Here is a 23,418-nt window from a genome sequence, read left to right as displayed (position 1 = left end):
CGTCCTTAAAACACATAACAATTAGCGCGAACGTCCTTAGAACACATAAGTTAGGATAAATACTTTAAAATATTTCAATAAACTTCATCGGGGATTTTTTGTTGCAGGAGAGTCGGGATCCACGTCGCATTCATCGTTTTCTAGAATTGTTGTTGGAAGAACCTTTGGACGATCAACGCAGCTCATTCTCTGACTCAAGGTGAGTTTAGTCCAGTTCTTAACAGTGATCACATGTAATTTCTCCGCACAACATCATTATATTGTCAAGCGGACAGGTAATGAGAAGAAAGAAAGCCATCACATTGTGGTGTCTTCAGGTGAAGAACTGTTTTTGCAATTCCTTGGTGATAATATAATAAGGTACATTAAAGACCCAGTATTGACCATGATGCTTATCGCGCGTCTGTTATTGTTTTCCAATGCTGCACGGTGCGCAATGCATCCTGGTCAAAACTGGGTCTTTGAGTTATCGCTACGTTAGCTGCTTTTTTTTACCTATAGTTGCAATTTTGTACGTGAATTATTGTGCTTTGCATTTAAGTTTTGCTCGTTACTTTAATTATGGCTGCGTTATGAACTCTCGTGTTTTTTCCTTAAATTCGTAAAAGTTGGGTTGCGTTACTCATACTTACGTAGCATGAAGTCTATGCTTTTCCCTTGAATGCATGAAAGTCGCGTTGTGTTACTTATAGCTACGTTACGTGAAATCTAGTGCTGTTCGGCTTAATACGTGATAGATACGTTGCGTTACTTATAACTACGTTTTGTTATGTGACTTCTAGCGCAGTTCCCCGCTTGAAAATAGCATTTGCGTTGTGCTACTCTTTTAATTTTGTGTAGAATTTTAACGTTTAAAGCCCTATTTCTGACCTCTGTGTTGTTCCTTTTTCAGTCGTTTGTACTTCATTCAAGGAGCGCTTTGTCAGCAGGAATGGCGAGTCCCTGAACTGCTTCACCGGTTGATGGCTGTGGCAGAGACCCATCTGAACCATCCGTACAAGAACGTACGAGATCGACTTGGAAGGTTTGTATGCAGTGCAGGGCTGCAAGTGGTAGATGACTTACACATAAGGGTTAAACTGAGTCTGTTCCAACATTTTTGGAAATAACCTGGCGGGAGTAATGCTACTTTCTATTGCAATGTGATGGTCTGTGACAGGTAGTCGCCAGATCCCCCACCTCCCTTCTAATGTTAGGCGTAACATTCATGGGCACGCGTGGAACGAGTACTTTCTCGCGCAGGTCTCGTGCAATTCGCGCCATGTGCTTACTCTTTTGCGTGCTTCTGATTTCCTGGTTTTATTCCTTTGCCAAACACCGCCAGATACGAAGGCATGGTTTTGCTAGCAATCTGCCACGAATGATTACAAAACGCAAAAACACAATGCGCTTCTTACAGGGGCACCCAAGTCTTTTATGTATTTAAAACGATTTGTTTTCTTTGCTCTTTTTCAAATTATACGAGCTAACAGCTTCATCTTGTTTCTTGGCAGTGTTCTTTGTAGCGTGTTGATGTACGACCTTAAACTGCGCAACAGTACGCCGACACGCTCTCCAAACCGGAAGCAGTTTGTCAGCAAGGTACTTCCGCAACTGGCAGGATTACAGGAATTGGCGCGCGAAAAGGAGATGGGTGGAAGTGACGTCAGTGTAGCAAATGTCGGAGTTATCGAGAAAGACGTGGTAAAAGATAAGTCACGTGATAGTGACGACAGAAAAGAAGCCATCAAACGGTTGAAGACAAGTGAGTAATTTCATCTTGAAGCTAAAGGGGGTAGGTCACGCTGTTTTAGCTAATATTAATTTAGCTAATGATCTCTAAACGTCAAATTGGCAGAGCAAGAGTCTTTCATTTGCAAAATGACGGCCACATAACAACTGAGAATGATTTTCCAGCTGTGTAAATGACATTTTGATATAAACTGATATGAATTTGAAAAAAGGTCGGCCGAAGTTTTTCAAATTTACCCAAATGCAATCCATTTTAAGCCTCTCCAGTTTGGTCCATCCATGTCCCTTCTTGGCTTTCCTGTGTTTTGTTTGAGTTCTATAGTTTTGAACCGTTTTTGTGATTTTTTAGTTAATTCTATGACCATTTGATCAGTGCTGAAATTGCCTAAAATTGCGTGACCTAGCCCCTTTAAGTAGGTCGGGTCACTTGGTTCGTTGGATGGATGAACTCGTTCCTTGGTTCGTTCGATGTTCGGTCGTCGTTCGGTCGTCGTTCGGTCGGGTGGTCGGTCGGTTAGATAAGTCTTTCGTTCGTTCGCACGTTTCCTCCCGGCTTTACAGTTTGATTAGCCTTATTCCCAAGGATAGTTTAAGACTCAGTTTCGGGTATTTTGTTGTTGCTGTTTTTGTTGTTTTCTTGTTTAGTGTCTTTTTCTTTTATCTTGTTTTAGTGACAAACTGGCTCCTATCCCATGCAGTGCGCACCTTACACAGCTGCCCTGAGGAATTCTTTGATCTTCTTCCTGTGGTAAGCATTCTGGCAAATAATTTAGAGTAAATTAATAACTCAAGTGACCGCTAATGTCGTGTTTTTCCTTCAGATAATTCTTTTCGATTCTCAAGAAGACGATCCAGAACTTCAACACTACTGCCATAGGATAAGTAGAATACAAATGCAGCGGAGTCCCGGTATTCCGGTCACCAACGGGCCACAAAAATCTGGCCATATTTCTTTAAATAAGAAAATGACTGACTGAGCTTTTTTTCGGGCCAGAATAAAGTGGCCGTAATAACGAGAAGGTGGGATTCCACTGTAGGTTGATAACGTACGGTTCTACCTCACCAATCGATACCACAATATAACGTGAGAATAAGTAGTTTTATTATATGGCTAGCTCCGTGAGCGGGCAAGATGAATCAAATCCTGCGCTGTGATTGGCTACCCGAGCGGCAAGATGGAGCTATCTCGCCGATCTCGCCCGCTCGGGACTACCCGCCGTGTCCCGCAAGAAAAATTTCCCCGAAAGCCATATAGTAAATCCTTCATTGACGAAGCTTTGGTCAAGATGGCTGAATATTGGCCTCGTTCTTTGTTTGCAAGTTTATGGACCTCCACTACGTCTCGGTCCATAAACTCGCAAAAAAAGAACTTGACCAATATCCAGCCATCTTGACCTCACGCTTGGTCAATAACCCATATATGTTTTGTAGGGGTGGAGGGACGCTGCCAGCCATGTGGGTTGAAAGTGTTTTGTTTAACGTTTTCTCGAAACTCGTTTCTCCTCAGACCATTGCGTACCTCTCTCAAATGGAGCTGCCATTGAATATGATACCGTTGGCCTTGAACACCGTCAAACAAGTACGTTTTAAAGCGATTTGAAATATCTGAAATGTTAGTTGCTTTCTTGTTCTTATGACATTTTAGGCTAAACCTATTTAATTGTTAGTGTCCATACTCTTTGTATTGTTGGCGAGGTGGACTTTAGAACAACGAGACAACCAACAAAATGTTCAACGCCCTTGGTAGAATCTTATTTTCTGGTCACGCGCCACGTCTTAGCCATGAGTAAATCTGGTCACGCGCCACGTTCTCCTAGCCGAGTGCAAATCTGGTAACGCGTCACGTCCTCCTGGCCACGTCCAAATCTGGTCACGCGATAACTTTCCCTTGTCACGCGTCACGTTCCGATGATTCCTCCTTGGTTTAGCCACGTGCAGTGTCACGATTTTTATTGACATGAACATCGCTTGGTAGAGAATCTCCAAAGAACTTTGTTCCACATTCATCGTTCACTCGATTTTAACGCGTATAGGTTTCAAGAAAGACCAAATTAAATGTGATTTCGTAACCTTATCGTACTTTCAAGCTTGCTGTTTTGTAGACATTTGTCATCAGTTTTTTTTTTTTTTTTCACTTTCTTTGTCAGATCGCTAGTAATAACTTGTGGCATCCGAGGCGAAGTGTCTGGAATACCTACAAGTCATGATTTTTGTCAACCTCTTCGCCATCACCAGTAACCCTCAGTTCGTTCTGGACGTGAAGGACCTGGTGCTCAGTCTCCTAGCAGACGAGCAATTAGAGGTAAGTGTGTTGTTGAGAACCAATCAGAATGCTACAACTGATGGCAACGAGCCCAACAGCCATCGCAGGTGTTTTAGTCATTGTCGTCCTGTTTGTTGCTGTTGTAGTTATCTTTTGTTGTCATTTTCCCTCAATTTGTCCTTTCTTATTACATTTTCATCTCCCTCAGGTTCGAGAGATGGCGGCTGTAACATTCAGTGGCCTGGTTCATTACGGCTTCTTTCAGCTTGATGACGAACTGCAGGTACGAGATTAACGCTGGCACTTCTGAAATTACTTTTAGTGCTCCTTGAAAGCTCTGCTTAACGTCTTTCATATTAATGGTCACACACTAGGGTTTCATCCGCAGACTTAAAAGTTAGATCCACCTTGTACAGCATAATAAACAGTACCACATGAAAGTACTGCTCAATAACTTTCATTTGAATGGTCACACACTAGGGTTTCATGAAAGACTTAACAGTTAGATCAACCTTGTATATGGTCATAACAGTACCACTTGAAAAAATCTGCTCAGTAGTTTTCATTTGAATGGTCCTACACTAAGGTTTCATCCACGCACAGGTAGAAACAACAATTGAACTAAGATACAGGGCTGTATGCTCAGCAATTCATAATCTGTCATCTGTTTTTTTACAGAAACAGTTCACAAAGATGGCAAACACCAAGCTTAAGAAAAAGAAGAAGGGAGTGATTGGTGCAAATGGACTGAACAATGATGCAGGTACGAACGACAAACTTGTTACAATCTGGTCGAATATCATCGATAATGCGCAGAGTGTGATCAAAATTACGATTATTTGCGTGGTAGCGAACATCTAAGATTGGTGATACGCAACGTTTTAAATTCATACGTCAAATACGAGACCCGACAAATTACGAACTCACAAGGTGACCAGCTTCCTGTTGGCTTGATAGCTTAATTGGTAGAGCACTGCACGGTATCAAAGAGGTCATGGGTTCAGATCTTGTTCAGGTCTCGTTATTTTCACAACTGCGTAAGTTGTGTACATATAACTGCAATGATCTTTCATATCCATACACCTTGCTGTGCTGTTGAAATACACGATGTTTCGCTGTCGATCAGTTCTGCAAAGCGGTCCGTCCGTTCAAGGGGCCAGATCTTGCGATTTAAAGCAATTTTAGAGCTGATCTGGTCACAGAATTAACTGAAATATCACTACAACAGCTTAACACTGGAAAAAAAAAACTCAAAAGAAACACAAGAAAGTCAACAGGGGAAGTGGATGGGCAGAAAAGTGTAGAAGATTGAAACGGATTACACTCAGGCAAGCCTGAAAACGACGACCAGACGTTATTCAATCTTATTTCAATTTGTGTGAAAGTGCCATTTATAATGCTCAATATCATCTTTGTTTGTTATATGTGGTCGTGATTTTGGCCATTAAAATAACTGTTGCTCTGCCAATTGGAAGTTTAGAAATCTTAGCGAAGCAACATGAACAGAACTAGCTAAAGTAACGTTACCCATCTCGTAACTCAATAAATAAATGTCGAAAACGTCCAGGTTTTGTTTTCCTCAGTATTTCATGACGTAACTGTATTCTTATCGTTTAGCGAAAGTTCTATACATTCTTTTGATCGTCTTTTATTCGTCCCCAGCCCTTATCCATCGTCACGCCGGAGTCCTGGGTCTAGCTAGTTGTGTCCAGGCCTTCCCTTACGATATCCCCTCGTGGATGCCACAAATCTTGTTGGACCTTGGTGATCATCTTCATGACCCACATCCCATACAGGTAAGAGAAAATAGAGGAACGTGGGCAACGCGGGGGGCTTTCTTTGTCCGCCTTGCAACTGGTATTGAAAATGTAGCGTGTTCTCTTCGTTTTGTTGGACACACACATATTCGCACGTATTTTTTATATATTTAAAAGGGAGATAAATTTTCACTTTTGGGTATGCGGGTCTTGCCTAAACAAAGAATAATGAAATCAAGAAGTCACAAAGATTTCATACTTATGTATCGGAGACTTATACATAGAATGCAGATTGCATGCCTCTCTTTAACGCATAGCCATATCCAACAGATCTATTTGCAAATCAAGGACAATTTGTTTCAAATAAGTAGTTTGCTTTTGTGAATGAAATCCAAGTATGCGACCATTCAAATGAAAGCTATCGAGCAGAACGCTCCTCAGGTACTACTGGTTTGTCACTTCTACGTATGAAAGACTGGTGTGGGACCATTCGATTGAACGCCATTGAAAGGAGCATTAACTTTTAAGTTTTTTTTCTTTTCTGTCGTTTCGCTAGGCCACTGTAAAGAAAGTCATGTCGGATTTCCGTCGAACCCACCACGACAATTGGCAAGAACATAAACAGAAGTTCACGGAGGATCAACTGCTGGTGTTAACAGATCTTCTAGTGTCCCCATGCTATTACGCTTGAAGAACAAATAAAGGCTTGTTTACAGAACAAACTCTGTTAACGGTATCAGAGTTGTTAACAAGCTCTAGAACTGTGGCCATACACTTATCCTGTTTGTGAAAGAGACTTTTTACAAGGTTCTGTTTACTGTCGACATTTATAATTGATATGAAGTGTTCCAGTTATTCTCGCTTCTGATACACCGAAAGTGATGTCAGAAGAATCTCTGTGTCACGTGGTTGCGATCACGCTGATTGGTCACGCAACCTTGATAAGTGGAAAATGTTGGTACCCAGTGTAACTCGCTCTACATGACAACTGCGTGACACGCTGGCACTCCGCCAGTCACGCATTCCCGTCCAGTGTATCGTGACGGGCCATCGAATGGTCTTCCAGGAACCAAAGAATTACGAGGTATAACATCCTCGAGACTTGAACTTTTGAACTACGAACTTTCAGTAATTACAATATTAACAGCAATTAGATTTTAGTACTGGATAGTTTGTTTACGTAAACTACATGTTTATCTTCAATGCAACACACAATCGTATACTTTGTGACTCGTACTGAGAAAGACTCGATAGTTTTCATTGAGATTTAAATCGTTCGCTTTCCCAATGTTTTTAGCTTTGGTAACTTCAAAGATTACGATTAAGTGCCGTAAGATTCAAATGCAACTCACTCGAAATTTCACCGCTCTTTCGCACTTACGGTGTCTTACTTCAGGGAAGTACGCCAATTTATGGACCTGTTGTACAATACGATGGATTACTAGTTGATAGTAGTCACTGCTGTTATCTCTTTTTTTTTCGTTTATTGTACGTTGGGTTTTATAAAATGAACGTTCTTAATGTGGAAATAAAGTTTTGGTACATCGGTACCTCGGGAACATACGATGTTTGCTGGCATATTTTGTTGTTTTTGTTTTTGATAAAAGCCTCAAAATCACCTCTTGCGTTAAGTCTGATTAAACTCCGCGCCCTTGGCAACTGGGGTGATCACCAGGATAACTCAGGTGCACAGGAAGTGGGGAAAGCCTCCGCTGATTTCTGTTTCGTAAACGGTCGATGCCATTATTGATAACTAAGCCTTTCAGAATGGACGATGCCATATCTGCTTTAGTTTAGGCCTGGACAAAGTAGAAACTGGTTATAATTTGTTGATGGAGTAAAGCGCACTCACCAAATGCTTAATTGTTCATATTCACACCAGTTTGCTTGCAGTTAGCTTTTATTTGATGGTTGGGGCAACTCTATCAATATTTCATTAAGTCACGTGTTATAATTAAATTTTGCGGAGATTTGGCGGATCAACCCGGTAGTTTAGGAGCATTAAAGGGATGTTAGAGAACCGAGGTTCCGGGTTCGATACTGGGTGGTTACTTGCAAATTTCACTTTTAATTAAGTTGAGAAAACCTCGTTGATAGTTGAAAAAATTTCTAAGGGTCACGAAAATGGCAGCGACCGTTCACGAAACCGACAACTGCTGCGCCTCCACGTCCTTCAGGCTGATCTTACAGTGCTCGCTAAGAAAAACGTTCAGCTAGGCCTTTCGTCAAGTACTTCCGACGATTTATTTGAGGACCCTTAAAAATATTTAAGTACTTCAATCGCAAGATGCAATATGAGACGCCTTTTCAAGCATTCACGAAATGTATAGGGAAAGCATGGTCGGGGGGGGAGGCATAGGGGGGATCGAGAGTGAATGTATGAAGGGACATAAGGGTCAAAAAATGTATAGATTCTTGGATAGATTCTTGGAATACATCACTGTTAAAATTTTACAACTGTTCGGTAACAGTGCCTTAATATGTAAAGGAAGTTTAAAACTCTTACGGGGAGAATTCGTTGAAGTCCTGCAAATGTTTGTTTCCACTTCCCGTTCAGAATTTCATTCTTAATTCTCTGTAAGTGATGTAATCTAACGGTTTCAGTTAGAGATCAACCAGTGGGTCCTTTCAGAAAAGAAATCAGTGATGAATTAGTCTCAGTTCAAAAATCATGACATCATAAATCCAAAATCATTATATTATGTTTCTCCAACGCCACCTTTCCTCCGCAAAGACTCGGTGTTGGCGGGGGGTGGGGGTGGGGCGGGGGAACGGAATCCTCTGAGTGATATAAATGCAAGCGCAAGGTTTTCTCTAAGGGACATCTTGAGCCTCTGTGGAGGAGAGAGGGGACAGGATGCTCCAGCTCCACGGACGGAAATGACTGAGCTAGTACTAGTGACAAAACAAGAGGGGAAGTCTTATTGTTCGTATAACAGCTTCAAAAGCGGCTACGATATTACACTCTCCCTAGGTTTCTTCTGGTTAATGGGTAGCGCTGGGGGAACCACGCTGTAACGCACGGTGTAGAGAACAAGCAAAGACAGCCCACGGATAACGTCGGGTGGCAAAAACCCCTAGGGGAAAGTCCTGTGCTATGCACAGCGAAACATATGTGCATTTGGCGGGATACACTGGAATAATAAGGGGAACATATGTAGAAACACACCTAGTACTAAAGGAAGTGTTTGGGGATTACGCTGGGTGTCACTGCATGTGGGATTCAAAGTGAATGCAAGGCTAACGTCAGAGGAAACCCCCTGAGAAACCAGGAACTAACACACGGGTTTCGTATGTCAGAACGCAGAGGGGAGGGCTAGGAAAAACAAAACGCAGAAAGGGAAAAGCACGTGGAATGGTAAGGGAACAGGAAAGCTCCACCCCGAGGTCCAACCCCTTACCTTTTTGTATACCATTTTGACAGAAATTCGTATACCTTTTAATTGAAAAAGGTATCCCTTTAACAGACTCTCACGACTGGTTCGCATTATGAATAAATCGCTAAAAGAAAGGTCTTCTTTTCATTTTCATGCAGTGCCTTATAAATGGTACGTCTGTTATAAATATTTTAGTTGAAGGCTCTTTAAAATATCTCCTTTCCCTTTTATGTACCTGAAGGCTGAAAAAGGTACCCCTTTCAAAGGGAGCCTCCCCAGATAGGACATTATAGGGAGTAACAAAGTCATCCCCCCTCCCCTACCCGGGCATAGAGTGCGTAAGAAACAAGAAAAGGAAGGCACGGCGAGCGTTAAATCATGTCGGTGAGGGAGACCCACAGATGAATGAATGGCTTTGTGTGTGGCGGAAATTGCAGGGATTAGAATTAGAAGAAATGAAAAGAGGCAGGTAAAAGGAAATGCACAAGGGAGTGCACGGTGAAAAGAACGATTAAAAGCCCGCGGGGATGCGACTGCAAGGGGAAAGAAGGTGAGAACCCACAAGGGAACTCAAGATTTCCAAAGGAAATACCTCGATATGGTTTTAATGCCCTTCATTCGATGACAACATTTAAAAGTAATATTATGGAAGGTACGTTTTTTATTGGGAGGGGGGAGGGTGGGTCGGGGTATTTTAGAAATTTTTTGGGAAAAAAGTCGTGGCCCTCCCACTTCCCAGAATGGATTAATGCATGACCCTTCACAAATACCTACACAAAAACATCTGACCCTCCCCCCACCTCCTCCAAGACAAAAATGACCGGAAGTGAAAATAACTAACCGGAAGTGTTACTCGCATAACCGTCTGCGCACAAAGCAGTTAATTGCGTGGTGTGTGATTGCACGGTGAAAACTTGAAAATGGGCAAGGATGTGCGAGAAATAGAAAGAGGGAAATGCGCTTGTGGTGAATGCGAGGATTTTATGAGGTCAGATGGAGCAACTTGCTCAGATTAAGCGATTGTTTGAGGAAAGTGAACTAGTCAGTGGGGACACTGAGGTGTATTAGAAATTGTTCAGATAAATAAATTGTCCCCGAAAAGCTTGTGGCAGAGTATGTTGAGCACCTTGCCCTGATAAAAATGCGCAAGGAAAAGAAGAAAGAGGAGACTGTAGGGGAGCGAATGGAACGGCTGAACCGGGAGTACAATGACATTGACTGGGTTGGACTGTACAACTCCGATAAGCTGTCGTCCTTGTGGGTGGACGAGCTATCCTTGTACTTTTCCCATCACAAGATCACCTTCAAATTAGAGGGAAGAAAGCTGAAAAGGTCGCAATGATCAAAGCGCACACAGGCAGCTTGCTGTACGATTTAATGGAGTGTCAACAACCTCGGCAGCCCCCGCTAAGAAATGTGCAGCAACAAGTGACCTCATCACTTTCCGAGGTTGAAACTGACTCGCAAAGTGATGTAGTAGATCGAGTTGTCGGTTCAAGCCCGAGTAGCTTAAATAACGAATCGTCACCGGAGACTGATTTTACACCAGACCCCTACGCGGAAACATTACCACCCTCAAAATATGGACAAAAGCGGGCACGGGTCGAGAGAGACAACTATGTTAGTTTGGACAAGATAGTTTTTGATGTAATATTTCGACACCTGTAAATAATTTAGATTAATCTTGACTGGTAGCTTTACTTGTATGTACAAAATTTAGGTCTCTATACCCTTTGCGTGTTTGTTAACAAATAAGAGTCAACTAAGCAACATGGAGTAAATTTTTCCTCGCCAAAAAAAAAAAACTGACCCTCCCCCGGTTGCGAATAAAACAGGTTTGACCCTCCCCAATTTCTTAAAAATTTTTACTAATGGCCCTCCCCTCCGAAGCCCCGGCCCACCCCCCCCCCCCCCCAATGAAAAACGTACCTTCCCTAACGTCATACAAATATCAAACTTTAAAAACGGTTTAAAGCAGTTTTTTTATTTTTTTTTTATTTGTTTCTAGCTTATACCTAATAAGCTTTGATTCGTATGCAATCAGGTCTTTACCAAGGGATGTCTATAAACCTGCAAGAATCGACTAATAAGATTATCAGAAAAAGTTTAATTAATTTATTTAACGAAATATATATGGCAGCCGCCCGAATTAATCTTTACAAACAGTCAAAGGTATTTATTATATTTTTGAAGTGATATAATAGTTTTGCATAAGAATGAAAATCCAAGTCGTGAAAATATGCGGTGACGTTTTCTCAACGATTGGTTCTAGTTTGAAATCAACATTCATGACTACTTGTGGAATTTGCGTCAAACCAAACGCTTCGTCATAGTGTGAAGACGTGAATTTGTGTGTTCCTGGTGACGTCGGATCTGGCCATATTCTTCCTTCGAAGAAGATAAAGCAGGACGAGATGGATTTATTAAAACATTAATGGTGAGTATATAATTTAATCTTGTTGCCCTTCGCCAACGGAACAATTTCTACCTTCCTAAAGTTAAGTTCTCCCTGTCGCTCGCAATAATATTCTCTTCGCTGTGTTGTACAGACCTTCGTTCATAAGCCAAAGAGTCGTAATTTTGCCGTAATCTCTGCGATGGAAAGTTTCAGTGAAGGATTAAGAAATAATTTTGCGCAATTAGTTTGTAAGATGTTTGCGTTGAATTTGTTTGATATTTCCTGTTCTTCTCGTTACCCGTTGTTCCCGAGGTCATATGAGCATTGGTCGCTCCTTCGGGCCCTGGTAGCAACAGTGTAACTTGGAAATACATTTTCTTCTCTTTAAGCAGAGGAAATGGCTTAACGGCGAGGATGACCCGTCGAACGAAAGAAGAGACTGAAATACATGAGGAGTTGGTGTTATTCAACAATGGAGATGACAACGAGATAAGAATTTTAATTTCATAACTTTCGATTAAAATGGTGGGAATATATTTTAAGCTTACTTTGTAAGGATTGCTTGACCAGGCTTTTTTTTTTCTAGCAGAAAAAGTCGTAGTGTTTAATTGTTTCGAACGACTGATATATATTATTCAATAGCTAACCTTCGACCGTAATTAATCTGAGATCTCGATTGTGGTAGCCACCATTTTGGTCGAAATGATTTCAGAAAATATTTTAGTGAATAAACAACGTTGAGTTTTTACGGTGGCACTATATTTGGCAACACCATCTAAATCTTTGTGGTCAAAACGCAAACGTTTTATCTCGGAATCGAAGAAGTACTGTAACTTTGGGTGGGTTGTTTTAAGGCAAAATGAGATTTAAATGGCCTGTACGACAACGGACTTCTCTCTACAATAAATAAATAAATTGTCTTGCCAGAATTCAAATTATCTTCAAACATTAAATTCTCATCGAATAAAGCCTCAAACACATAATTCAATAAAGCAGAAAAAATTAATGCCAGGACAATGAAAATTACTTTTGAAAGAGTACGGATGGTCATCTGAATTAATCACATGAACACACGACTGTATTGTAATTATCTGCAAACATGTTCAACAATCTGAAACACACTCTAAAACGAATATCGAGACTCGTGCCAAAAACGTCGTTTGCAAATAACAACGAAGATTTCAAAAGAAAGACGAAGATTCCGAGGTATTCCAAAAATGGCCGACGATAAAACTCTGGAGATCACTCGATGATCTCCGAATACTTCCGAAGATTTCCCAAAGGTAACGAAAGTTTTGGGAATTCGGAAGGCTAAAGGTTCAAAAGGTTACAAAATGCATTCCAAAATCATGTGGTCTCCGAGATAGTTATCTTTCGCTGTAAATCGAAGCGTTACTTACGTTAAATATCTTCAGGTTATTGAACATACTACACAACTCTCAATTTTTTCAAGTGCCACCTTATCAACAGATTATTATTATTCTCTAGATATTGAAAGTTTAGATTTCTAAGATCAATATCTGGTTTACAAAAGGTGTTTTAAAAAGGGAAAAGCAGAGAAATATAGCGAGAACGATAAACAAAATCGACTAGGAGATATTTTCTTGATGTGCTACCAAATTCTCAGAACTACAGTTAAACCCAAGTGAGGCAATCGTTAAGAAGAATTGATATTTTCAGCTTTAAAGTACGAACGAGTTCAGGATCGGGGACAATAACTGAAGATATAAAACCTGTTTCTGTAAATGCTTTAACATTTGCAAATCAAATTCGATTCTACCATCTTTTGTTTTTCTACAATTGTCTAGCAATGACCTCCAAAAAAAACCCTTTCGCATGCAACTACTTCACAATGAACATTTAAAATAAACCATTACAATGATTGTTTTTCACGATTTAAAAGGCTGCCAACAAATTTTGTGACAATCATAAACTAAACTAGAAAGACTGGCAATAAAAAACATTTGCATATGAATTGGTACAAAGAACGTGCCTTTGTGTACAAAGTTCTCGTGGCGCGTTTGTAAAACATGTTTTGTTTTCCTGTTTAAATTTCTGGACCTCCAAAAAACAGGTACAAAGCATTTTCTTTGATAAGCTTTGTTCAAGAAAGTTAAATGTTTTCGAAAATTTTTCAACAAGAGATTTAAATTTTCATGGTAGATTCGGAAGTTGTTTATAAAATATTCTAAACATTTGCGTTATTTTAGAAATAAACATCTTTGTGTTACCAGATAGTGATTTTTTTTTTTTGGCGTTAACACTTTGGTTGTTGCACGGGAAAAGAAACGGAGCGAACGGTCGCATCGGAAGAGAAAATTAACTGCAGTGCATGGAAGGGCCAAGGGACTGCAAAATACTATTGCTATAACGAGGTTCTACTGTATTTCGAAACTGAATGCGTTATAACCCGAATCCGAATTAAATTGGGATATTTTGCGGCGGGAAATGATTGGATTTTGATTGATAAGAGTGTTCTTGCTCCTGTGCAACTGATCCGAAGTGTACCATTTGTATTATTGTCTGACAGAGAAAGATATGAAATGAAAGCTACTAACAGTTGCTGATCAAACTCGATTGGATATAAAATTGAACTCGGTTAGTTGAGGTATTTCACGTTTACTTCGCAAGATTTAAAACTCCATTAAATTTTATTTCGTTGCTTATTTGATCTATTTGCCATTTCATCTTTTTCATGTCTCGAGGAACTCTTGCATCACCTCGCACAAAAACCATCGCGAAGTTCGTTGAAAATGAAATTCGAGACTGTTTGGCAACAATTTGAGAGGAAAAAACTATCTTGAAATATCAAAACTGCTTTACAATGCCAGGTGATGCAGTAGTTTTGACGGAATTCTGTCAACTGTTGCCTTTGAAAATTTTTTTGTGATCAAAAACTTCTGAAGGGTAACCTCTTAAATTTCTTTGTTAAGAACGTTGTAAGGGGAAACGCTGTGCAAATTTTTCATATTTTCCCGCCAAAAGTCTTAATTTTTAATTTTACTGATTTTAAGTTAATTAATTAGTTACTTATTGCAAAACAATAAAATTCAATTAAATGAAAAAAGCAAGAGGTGGTTTTTATTGTGTTTATTATTTTAGCGTTGTTAAGAAATATTAAAGACAATAAAAATAAAACAGCAAATAGAAGTCAATTATACACGCGTCTTCAATATGTCTTTTATTGGCTTTTTAATAATACAATTGAGATTCATTACAAACAATTTGAACAATAAAACAAAATAAAAAAATGCGCTTTTAAAAGGGCCTGGAAACTGGTCAAAATGTAGGCTCTCTTTTACTATTTTTTGACTATGTAGGATTGCCAAAAAGAAAAAAAATTCTGCGCTTTTGAACAGAGTCTAGCCAGAAATCAACCATATACTTGGTCTTATGATGGGAAAATCCTACATAGTGCAAGATTTTTCCGCCAAAAGACTCAGTCTAAGTTGGACTCCAAACCAGACACCATTTAAAATTGCAGACTTTTTTTTCTAAGGACAACTCTACTAGAAGGCTTAGTTTCTTTTCGATTATTTTTCTTGGCCCTTTTAAAAGCGCAACCTTTTATATCAATTCAATGCGTCCTCGAAAACTAGAAAGTTTTCAGTAAATTAATACTAGACAAGTAATTTCAACGAGTTTAATAACGAGACTTCCAGGGTGAAAATTCCATGGTGAAAATTCAGGTCACGCTAATATTCTACCTTAAATTTAAAGCTACAAACTTGAAATATAGTTCACGGCGTCCTCGAAAGCTAGCAAGATACGAGACAATTTGGTAGATACTAGACAACTTGACAGTAATTCCAATGTCTCCTTTTGACTCTGGAGTTTTGTGTTGTGAGATCACTTATACAAGCTCCGCCCTAACAATCTTGTCGCAAGAAACTCGATCGAGATAAACTTTGTCTTGAAATCTACCATACTTATAAAACCTGATCCACTGAAGAAACATCTAAACGAAGTTCTTTGCTTTCCTTTGCTTCTTTCTCCAAGCTAATGTCGCTTCACGTACACTTGAGATGACAGCCTGAAAGAAAGACAAATAAAACGTTCAATCAACTGAAACCCAAAGAACAAAATATACATTGCAGCGTACATAGTCTAAAGTCGACTAAAGTTTACAAGTTAATTCTCTCACCAGGAATGCGTTTGTCGTTTGGATATATCATCATCATCGAAATACACGGAGTTTACATAATGATATAAATTATATATAGCACACTAAAATTAACCTTCCTATTTGCAACATTTGCAGGCGAAAAGCTCAGCGGCAAAAATAGCATGCTAAAATTTTCATGGCAAAAAATATTTGCGACAAAACAGGCAACATTTGCATTTTCTTCCCGAAAATGAATTTAGGCGCGGTTGATAGCCGCCAATCTTTATATAACTTAAGAAATGTTTGAAAATAAAAAAGCTCTCGGGGAGCTTCACATTTTTACAGCATTAAAATAAAGGTTATGTAATTTGCCGGACGCTTATGACCAAATACACACAAAAATTGAATCAAGACAATCAAACTGTTGTTCAAATACAATACTTAGTAAACAAGCGGAAACCGTTTTCTTAGAGTTACGTGAAAGACAAGTAGTGCATTAGTCGTAGATTTTCCAGTTATTTACGGGTAATTATGGTTTTCTCTTTTTCAACTTTGATCTGACAACACGACAGCTACAGCAAGTTTTGACAAGGCGGCTTTTATGAAACTAAACGTAGGACAGGAAACGACTTTCACTTTGACAGCTATTTCAAGAGTGACATTCCCAGTGGTCTCTGAAATCCCGAGGGAAATTGACATAATGGTGGAAATCCGAAAATGTCATGGCAAAAAAATATATATATTAAATAATATATTAAATAACTTCGTAATTTGAATGGAGTTATCAAACATTTCTCTCCTACTATTACAGTTTTAGCATATGACGAGGCTGAAGTTTGCAACCAAGAAAGTTATTTCATGTACGCCTTCAGGACACATGCAGTTCTCTCATGTGGTACTGTTATTATGCTCTACAAGGTGATTCAAGCAATAAAACCTATGGATAAGATCCCTGTTTGTCCACTCAAATCGAATCTATGCAGTATTTTCATGTACTCTCTATAGAAAAATAAAATTAGGTACATATTTTTCACTTTGGCACACTTGAAATGATAAAGTAAATGATCTTTTTCAACAAGAACTTCACGTAAAATTTCTGGGCTGTCTGGTGTTCTTTGATGTAAATTTCTTTCAGGGTTTGTTCTGAGAATTTGGTGATAAATCAAGACAATATCGTCCGGTTTATAACCTTTCTTGTCATATGTAGACAATTCCTTTTTTAGCTCACTCTCTAAATCCTCTTTACTGTTTCTTCATGATTTTATTTGAAACTGTTAGGAGAAATTTTAAGCTGATTACTCATAAACCATAAAGCAATTGGTTTTTGATCTGACTAGGACCCTGGTCTCACAAATTGAACATTCATCAACATTACCTCAGGCATTATATTCTTAAGGAATGTTTGTATGACCTAACCCTGAAGGGCTAGGTTATCCAGTTAGCCAAATAACAAAGGCTTCTTGAAATATTTGACCAGTGAAAAAAAACAACATCTCAATTCGTTTAAATTCTTTGATTTTTCAATTACATGTATTCCTAGTGCATGGACCATCAAGTGATTAAAAACAGTTTTTTTTTTCAGTTTTTTTCATTATCGCACACTATTTACAGAAAAAAACAATTTAACGAAAGATGGTTTAGAATGATATAGGAAAAAATAAATACAGATAGAAATTAACTAGAAGAAACAATATTTAATTGTGTACAGTGACCAAAGTAGCCAATGAGCTTTCGAGTTGGTCACTGTCATGTAGATATAAGTTGGCGTTGGCCGCATGCTAAGTTAATTTAAATTAATATTTACATTAAAGACGATATTATTATCATAAAAGAAGAAAGACATATATAAATGGAAGCTAAAATAAAGGAAAAACAATGTCCTGAATATTGTACAGTAGTATCTTACAGTCAGTAGTATTGTACAGTTACTGTAGTATCTTACACCCTTCCTTTCAAAAGAAAACTCACCTACTAGGGGGTCCAATATTGATTTAATTTTTCTCCTCATAGCTTTCATTGTTTCTTCTCTGTTTTGTATCTAGTAAGAAACAGGAAATATTTTAACCTTTGTGACATCCGTAATCTCTTAATTTCAAAATCTACACAATTAAAATAAACCATCAGTTTTTTTTTTACATACATTTCAACCCTACAGGGGGCAAGGTTCAACAAATAAAATCAGCTAAGGTTAAGTCTGCATCAGGCCAAGTGATGTTAACCACCACAGCTTTATTAATCCAGGTCTCTGTCACATCAAGTGATAATGAGTATTTCTACTCCCCCCTGGATGGGATGCAAGTCTGTTGCAGAGTTAGCGCCCGGTATTAAATATACCCAGTATCCATTTGTACACCTACGAGGGGAGAGGTAGTGTGAGAGTAAAGTGTCTTTCCCAAGAACACAATGCAGAGGCCCTTAATAGCCATTGCCTCAAAACCCAGACAGCTTGATGTGCAGTGCAGTAAACCAACCATTTGACCTCTGCGTCCTTCTTACCACAAAACAATACTCCTCAACAACAGTACCCCAGGCTTTATAACCTTGAATAATTTTTCTATACCATACCCCAGAGGGCTAAGGTATACGGCCACATAACAGTTTGTTGAAATAGCTAAAAAGTAGTGAAACACTGGCTAACATTTCTATTCATTTCAATCTTCTGTCTGCATTGTGCACAATGATTCCTAGTACATGATACCAAACAAAAATAAAATTGCAACTGACCTACTATGGGATTCAATGTATCAATTTGATTCTTTCTCCTCTCGAGTCTCAGCACAACTCTTTTCTCTTTTCCTGTAACCTTTATGTAATTCCTTGATCACTCAAGTTTTACAAACTACACAAGCAAAAATAAGTCATCAGATTTTTAAAGTTTCAACTCTACATGGGGGAGTTTGACAATGGAAGTAAGGTGAAGTCTTCAACAGGCCAAGTAAATCCAAACTACCACACCTTATCCCAGTTTCTGCAGCATCAACTGATAAGGAATCTTTCTACTTCCACCCCCACCCCCACCCCCACCCCCACCCTGCTTACATGGGATACTAGAGTAGCCCCAGTATGAAATTCACCCAGTACCCATTTGTATATCTGGGTGGAGGGAAGCACTCTGAGAGTTAAATTTGTCATGTCAAAGAACACAATGCAACATAATAGTTGAGTCAGTAGGAAAGAGCCAAAAACTCATAAGATGCATGGCGCTATGCAATCACTTAAATCATACTTAAATATGAGGCTCAAAAGACTCTTAAAAGTGTCAAATGGTTACTTGTAAACTAAACGTTTTCGGGCTTGGCCCTTCTTCAGTAGGTGGAAGAAGAAGGGCCAAGCCCAAAACGTTTAGTTCACAAGCAGCTATTTGACACTTTTAAGAGCCTTTTGAGCCTCGTAGTTAATGTACAGTAATAGCTGAACTGTGAAACAGTAACACAAGTACCATTGAGCGACTGATAACCGTTCCAACAAAACACAAAGAAACACAAAGGCTCACCTGATAATGGAATCTATTGCCTCAATATGAATTTTTCTCCAAATACATTTAAGTCTCAGCACACAGCATTCTGGTTTGTATCTAGTTAGAAATGGGAACTGTTTTAACCTTTGCCTGTATGACAGCCTTGATCTCATAAATTTTAAAAACTCAGGGGCACCCAACGGATCGTTTCGGTAAATTATCTGTTCGGAAGGCCTTTAATCCCCTCTGATTTTCTTGAGAGAATTGGCACCTCGAACTTTCGTGATATGAGAAATTTAATGTCTGTTGTTTTCGGACTGTTGAAAATGTCGTTTTGAGTAGCGAAAAAAGGTCAGCTATCATTTTCGGAAAGGCGATAAGACCTAAGGTTTTCGGGAAATGGACAAAAAAGCCCTAATAAATTCGAGAATACTCAAGTTCCCCTAGAATATCCGAACAGATAAAAATTTTTTAGTGCAACCTAAAATTAACCTACAGAGCTTTAAAAGTACTCCAGATAGCCTAAAACAGCATCTAACAGCATTAGAGAGAAAACGGTCGTTGGGTGCCCCTGAAAACTACACAATTAAAAATACATGGGTGAGTTTGGACTATAACGGCACGGTACATGTAAACAGTCCGGAATATCCCGATAAATTAGGACATCTGTGATGTCACGAAACTCACGTTTCAACCAATGAGAACGCGTGTTTTGATTGGAGTGTTGTGTTTCACAACAAACCAAGAGATTCAAGATGGCGGACAAAGCGAGTCGCGAATACCTTCCAATGCCATGAATGCGGGCCTTCGGGAAGTATATATTTATCGCGAATTGAGTTAAGTACTGTCCAAATTATAAAATAAAAGGAAAGTTTGTGTTCGCGTTCCATGTCACAGACAATTCTGCCCAGATAACGATTACCCTCGGACCGAAGGAAGCACCACAGAACGCAATGCGGGCCTCGTTTGACGAGCTGCCGTTATCATTCTTTGGAAAGAGACCGTACAATCGGTAAGCATCTTTACTCTGCATTTTTCTAAGCACAGAAATGATCGATATGAGAATTGAGGCTTTCCTCTTATCTAGGGATTATCGGGCCGAAATCGACAGCACGCGCGTGGTCTTATATGCCAGCAAAGATAAATTGTAGATGTCCAAAATGTTATGCGTTTTGGCCAAATCGAGGAAATGAAATCATCATTAAAACAGAATTTTCAATAACGCATACGAGTGAGAAATTCCTGTTCTTTTATACAAAATAAACTAAGCTAGAAAAAATGTATCCAAAGTTTTAGTGTCGTCAGATGCAGGGATAGTCAAAAATTCTGTTAATATATTCTTTGCAAATCTGAAATTTCTCCATTTTGGTATTTATTTCAAATATTTCTTGTATCTATTTGTTACTGTGCTAAAAGACATCATGTCTGATTTCCACATTTAAATTATGAAAACTTACATATAATTGCTGACTTTCACAAGTTATTTACCCAAAAATATCAAAATATAATTCCTGGACAGGTTGACAAGGGAGCGTTCACAATCCATCCACATGTCCCAAGGTTTTATTATATATTTATTTAAAGTATACAAAACAAATTCAGTCTTGAAAGTGAAATCCATTTTATTTTATTCACTCTTTAGGTACTCTTGACCTTGAATTTGCCTCTTAGCAGAATGCAGGACCTGAAACAAATCACAAACGCTTAGAAGATTATTACATTGCTTACAGATGCCAATATTATTACAAATGTATTTTTCGTTTTAACATATGAATTTATTTTGAATGTAGTTACCACATTAGTCTCACTAAATAAGAGATTGCCCTCAAGTGGTCTGATAACTCTTATGTTTTCTATTTTTTATTACATATTCTTAACCAAACTGATATGTTTCCTGTTCACAACCAATTAATGTTTTGCATTAGTTTCACAATTAGTAATGTTCAACACTCGACTCTACATTATAAACTCTCGTACCTTTTCAGTCTTTGCATTCATAAAAATTATTTTGCAAAAACATTACTTTCTGGTACAGTCAAGCTTCATGGGGAGGTGAAAAGAATCATCATCTACTAGGAACAGCTGCAGTGTGTATAGTTTTTAAAAAATGTCAAAAAAAAAAAAGAGTACAATGCTGCCTACAAACCTTAACTTACATGTTTGCATTGCCCTTAACGTCTGGTAAATGAGCACAAACAATCTCTCTACCCTTTGTGCCATTCCTTGGGATACTGATAGCATCCATTTACAGGGAATCACTGCACAACCCCTGGCCTGTCAGTTTCGCAGCCACTTCTGTGCTGTAGGTGGTTTTCAACAGGCTACTGGCTCTCCAGTGATAAAACTGGGGTGCACATTCGGTGAATCCACCAAAACAGAGACCTCCCAAATTTGTTTAATTTCGTCCGCGTACTTAGCGACGTCTTATTTCCTCTCTTTTCCCTTTGTTTTTTCCCCCAAAATTCGGCAAAGTGCCTTGAGCAGTCGAGTATGCTCTTCCATGTACTTGAGAGAGAAATTGAAAACAACTGTCATAAAAATGAAGGAACGATGCATTACTCAAGCCTTATAACAACAGCGGTTCAGGTACACTTGTAACGCCTCAAATCCAAAGAGAGTTTACAAAATATCGACGTTGTTTACAACCGTGTAATTTGGCATGATGAAACTTTAACAACACTAGAACCAGTAAAAAATATACACAGCTCAATGAAAAATACGTGAATACTAGAAAATAACGCGTACACTTTACTAACCTTAATATTTGGCCACAAAATCATGTCTACATCGTCGCTTGACACCAAAAAAACTCAATGATTAGAAGACAGTCAACGTTCTCCCACTACCAAAATGGCTGCTTATTCTCCTTCTCAATGTTTGGTCGCAAAAAGTCCTGGATAATGCTGGCCAGACTCTATGCAAGACTGGAAACAACATATTTTCTTGGTCCGCATAAAAGCTCCGCCATTTTCTCTGCTAACAATAGCTTCATGACGTCATGATTGTCCTAATTTATTGGGATACATGTATTCCGGACTGGTAAAGTCTGCATCAGACCAAGTGATTCATACCACCACAGATTATCCCAGATTATAATCTATCAAACATTTTTGCTCACGCATGCATCATGTGACTTAATATTCCCCAGCTGAAACTCGGGAATATATGAGTGATATTCCCCAATTTTTAAAAACCATGCATGTTGCAAAAAACATTTGAAGGATAATAGATCACAATAGCCTCCATTTGGCCTGAAAATATGCTCTGATATTTGTCCTTGGACATTATCTGTTCCTCGAGGCTCACAACTTTCCTCAAGCTACGCTCTTGAAAAACTGTTCACTTCTCGGAACAGATAATGTCCGCCGACAAATATCAGAGCATATTTCCACACCAAATGGAGGTTAAATTGTTTATTTATCGCAGATTATCCCGTATGCGAGTCCGTCACAGGGTTTGCACCCAGTATTAAATTTACCCAGTACCCATTTGTACAACTACAGGTGGAGACAGGTAGTGATAGCATCAAGTGTATTGCCCAAAAAGATAACGTAGAGACTCTAAACCGTTGGCTCAAACCCAGGCTTCTTGATCTGCAGTCCAGTGTACTTAACATGACATTACTGTGTCCCTCCTGCCACAAAAGAATACTTGTTGACAACAGTACCCCACGCATTGCAGGAATTTTTGTACATCCTACTCCAAAAGGGCTAAGGTGTATGGTCACCTAAACAACAGTTTTTTGAAATAGCTGAACAGTGAATTCTCTATTTGTTTAAAATCTTCCACCTGCATTGTGCACCGCATGCCTGATACGCGAATCCAAACACAAAGAAATTGAGACTCACTTAATATGGAATCCAATGCTTCAATGTGATTTTTACTCCTCTTGAGTCTCACATAACTTTCAATGTTGCTTCTCTGTCTGTATCTAGTAAGAAACAGGAAATGTTTAATCTTTACAACAGCCTTAATCTCTCAAGTTTTACAAACTACACAATTAAAACTAAGTCATCATATTTTCTTTTAAAGTTTCAACCCTACTAAGGGAGAGGTTTGACAATGAAGGTAAGGTAGAAATTATCTGTGTCTGGCCAAGTGATCCAAAACACAGCAGCTTATGCTGGTTTTGGAAGCATATAAAGTGATTAGAAGTACAATGTATTTCTCCTCTAACGCCACCATTTTTTTAATTGCAATACTACCCTTTATGTACAATTTTACAAAAACTGAAGTTACTTACAACACTATCACTACTTACAAATTACAAATTACAATACCAATCAACATTGCTTACAACACTAACAATATAACAACCTTTTTAACAGGA

General features: G+C 38.8%; 3 protein-coding genes, 1 long non-coding RNA gene and 2 pseudogenes across 8 annotated transcripts in view; 4 read left to right on the top strand and 2 right to left on the bottom strand.

Annotated features, from left to right (window-relative positions):
• The window catches only part of LOC110044501 (proteasome activator complex subunit 4-like), a 30,750-nt pseudogene extending 28,000 nt beyond the window's left edge, over window positions 1–2,750 (top strand). The window contains exons 37-41 of the transcript XR_016209543.1: window positions 108–199; window positions 893–1,024; window positions 1,494–1,744; window positions 2,403–2,479; window positions 2,553–2,750. The product of XR_016209543.1 is annotated as a proteasome activator complex subunit 4-like (transcript). The remainder of the gene's footprint in view (window positions 1–107; window positions 200–892; window positions 1,025–1,493; window positions 1,745–2,402; window positions 2,480–2,552) is intronic.
• Window positions 1–23,418, bottom strand: part of LOC110051350 (uncharacterized) — a 434,502-nt gene that overhangs the window by 263,614 nt on the left and 147,470 nt on the right. The window contains exons 3-6 of one of the 3 annotated variants that reach the window (XM_089297190.1): window positions 22,937–23,019; window positions 22,655–22,722; window positions 19,125–19,205; window positions 18,356–18,470 (exon numbers count right to left, since the gene is read on the bottom strand). The exons of 1 other annotated variant lie outside the window; for it this stretch is intronic. In XM_089297190.1, coding sequence (XP_089153316.1) covers window positions 22,709–22,722; window positions 22,937–23,019 — 97 coding nt within the window. In that variant the 3' untranslated portion in view covers window positions 18,356–18,470; window positions 19,125–19,205; window positions 22,655–22,708. Of the gene's footprint in view, window positions 1–18,355; window positions 18,471–19,124; window positions 19,271–22,654; window positions 22,723–22,936; window positions 23,020–23,418 lie in introns of those variants that run through there. One more of the 3 variants, XR_016209544.1, reaches the window with a different exon arrangement.
• Window positions 3,233–7,314, top strand: LOC149107121 (proteasome activator complex subunit 4A-like). 2 transcript variants are annotated; one of them, XM_089297188.1, is made up of 6 exons: window positions 3,233–3,310; window positions 3,879–4,033; window positions 4,203–4,277; window positions 4,673–4,757; window positions 5,657–5,790; window positions 6,308–7,314. In XM_089297188.1, the coding sequence occupies exons 2-6, from the start codon at window positions 3,935–3,937 to the stop codon at window positions 6,440–6,442; spliced, it is 528 nt and encodes a 175-aa protein (XP_089153314.1). In that variant the 5' UTR covers window positions 3,233–3,310; window positions 3,879–3,934; the 3' UTR covers window positions 6,443–7,314. The 2 variants fall into 2 exon arrangements, with proteins under 2 accessions (XP_089153314.1, XP_089153315.1); XM_089297189.1 differs by lacking the exon at window positions 4,203–4,277.
• LOC149107120 (uncharacterized) lies at window positions 9,998–10,796 on the top strand (annotated as a pseudogene).
• LOC149107104 (uncharacterized) overlaps window positions 14,682–23,418 on the bottom strand; it is a 160,420-nt gene continuing 151,683 nt past the window's right edge. The window contains exons 6-7 of the transcript XR_016209547.1: window positions 17,600–17,669; window positions 14,682–15,559 (exon numbers count right to left, since the gene is read on the bottom strand). The gene's annotated coding sequence lies outside the window, so the exon portion shown is untranslated. The remainder of the gene's footprint in view (window positions 15,560–17,599; window positions 17,670–23,418) is intronic.
• Window positions 19,707–20,970, top strand: LOC149107119 (uncharacterized). The gene is made up of 2 exons (XR_016209548.1): window positions 19,707–20,100; window positions 20,731–20,970. It is a non-coding gene; the product is annotated as an uncharacterized LOC149107119 (long non-coding RNA).

The sequence above is a fragment of the Orbicella faveolata genome, unplaced genomic scaffold (assembly GCF_042242905.1).
Source record: "Orbicella faveolata isolate gen_17 unplaced genomic scaffold, um_ofav_v1 contig_27, whole genome shotgun sequence".
Taxonomy (NCBI): Eukaryota; Metazoa; Cnidaria; class Anthozoa; order Scleractinia; family Merulinidae; genus Orbicella; species Orbicella faveolata.
The sequence above is the reverse complement of the archived record's forward strand: the minus strand, read 5'-3'. Positions and strand labels throughout refer to the sequence as shown.

Excerpts from the sequence above, each read along its gene's own strand:
- LOC149107121 (XM_089297188.1), top strand. The coding sequence starts at position 3,935 with ATGATTTTTGTCAACCTCTTCGCCATCACCAGTAACCCTCAGTTCGTT. Across the intron at positions 4,034-4,202 it reads TAGCAGACGAGCAATTAGAG|GTTCGAGAGATGGCGGCTGT; the intron begins GTAAGTGTGTTG and ends CATCTCCCTCAG. Across the intron at positions 4,278-4,672 it reads AGCTTGATGACGAACTGCAG|AAACAGTTCACAAAGATGGC; the intron begins GTACGAGATTAA and ends GTTTTTTTACAG.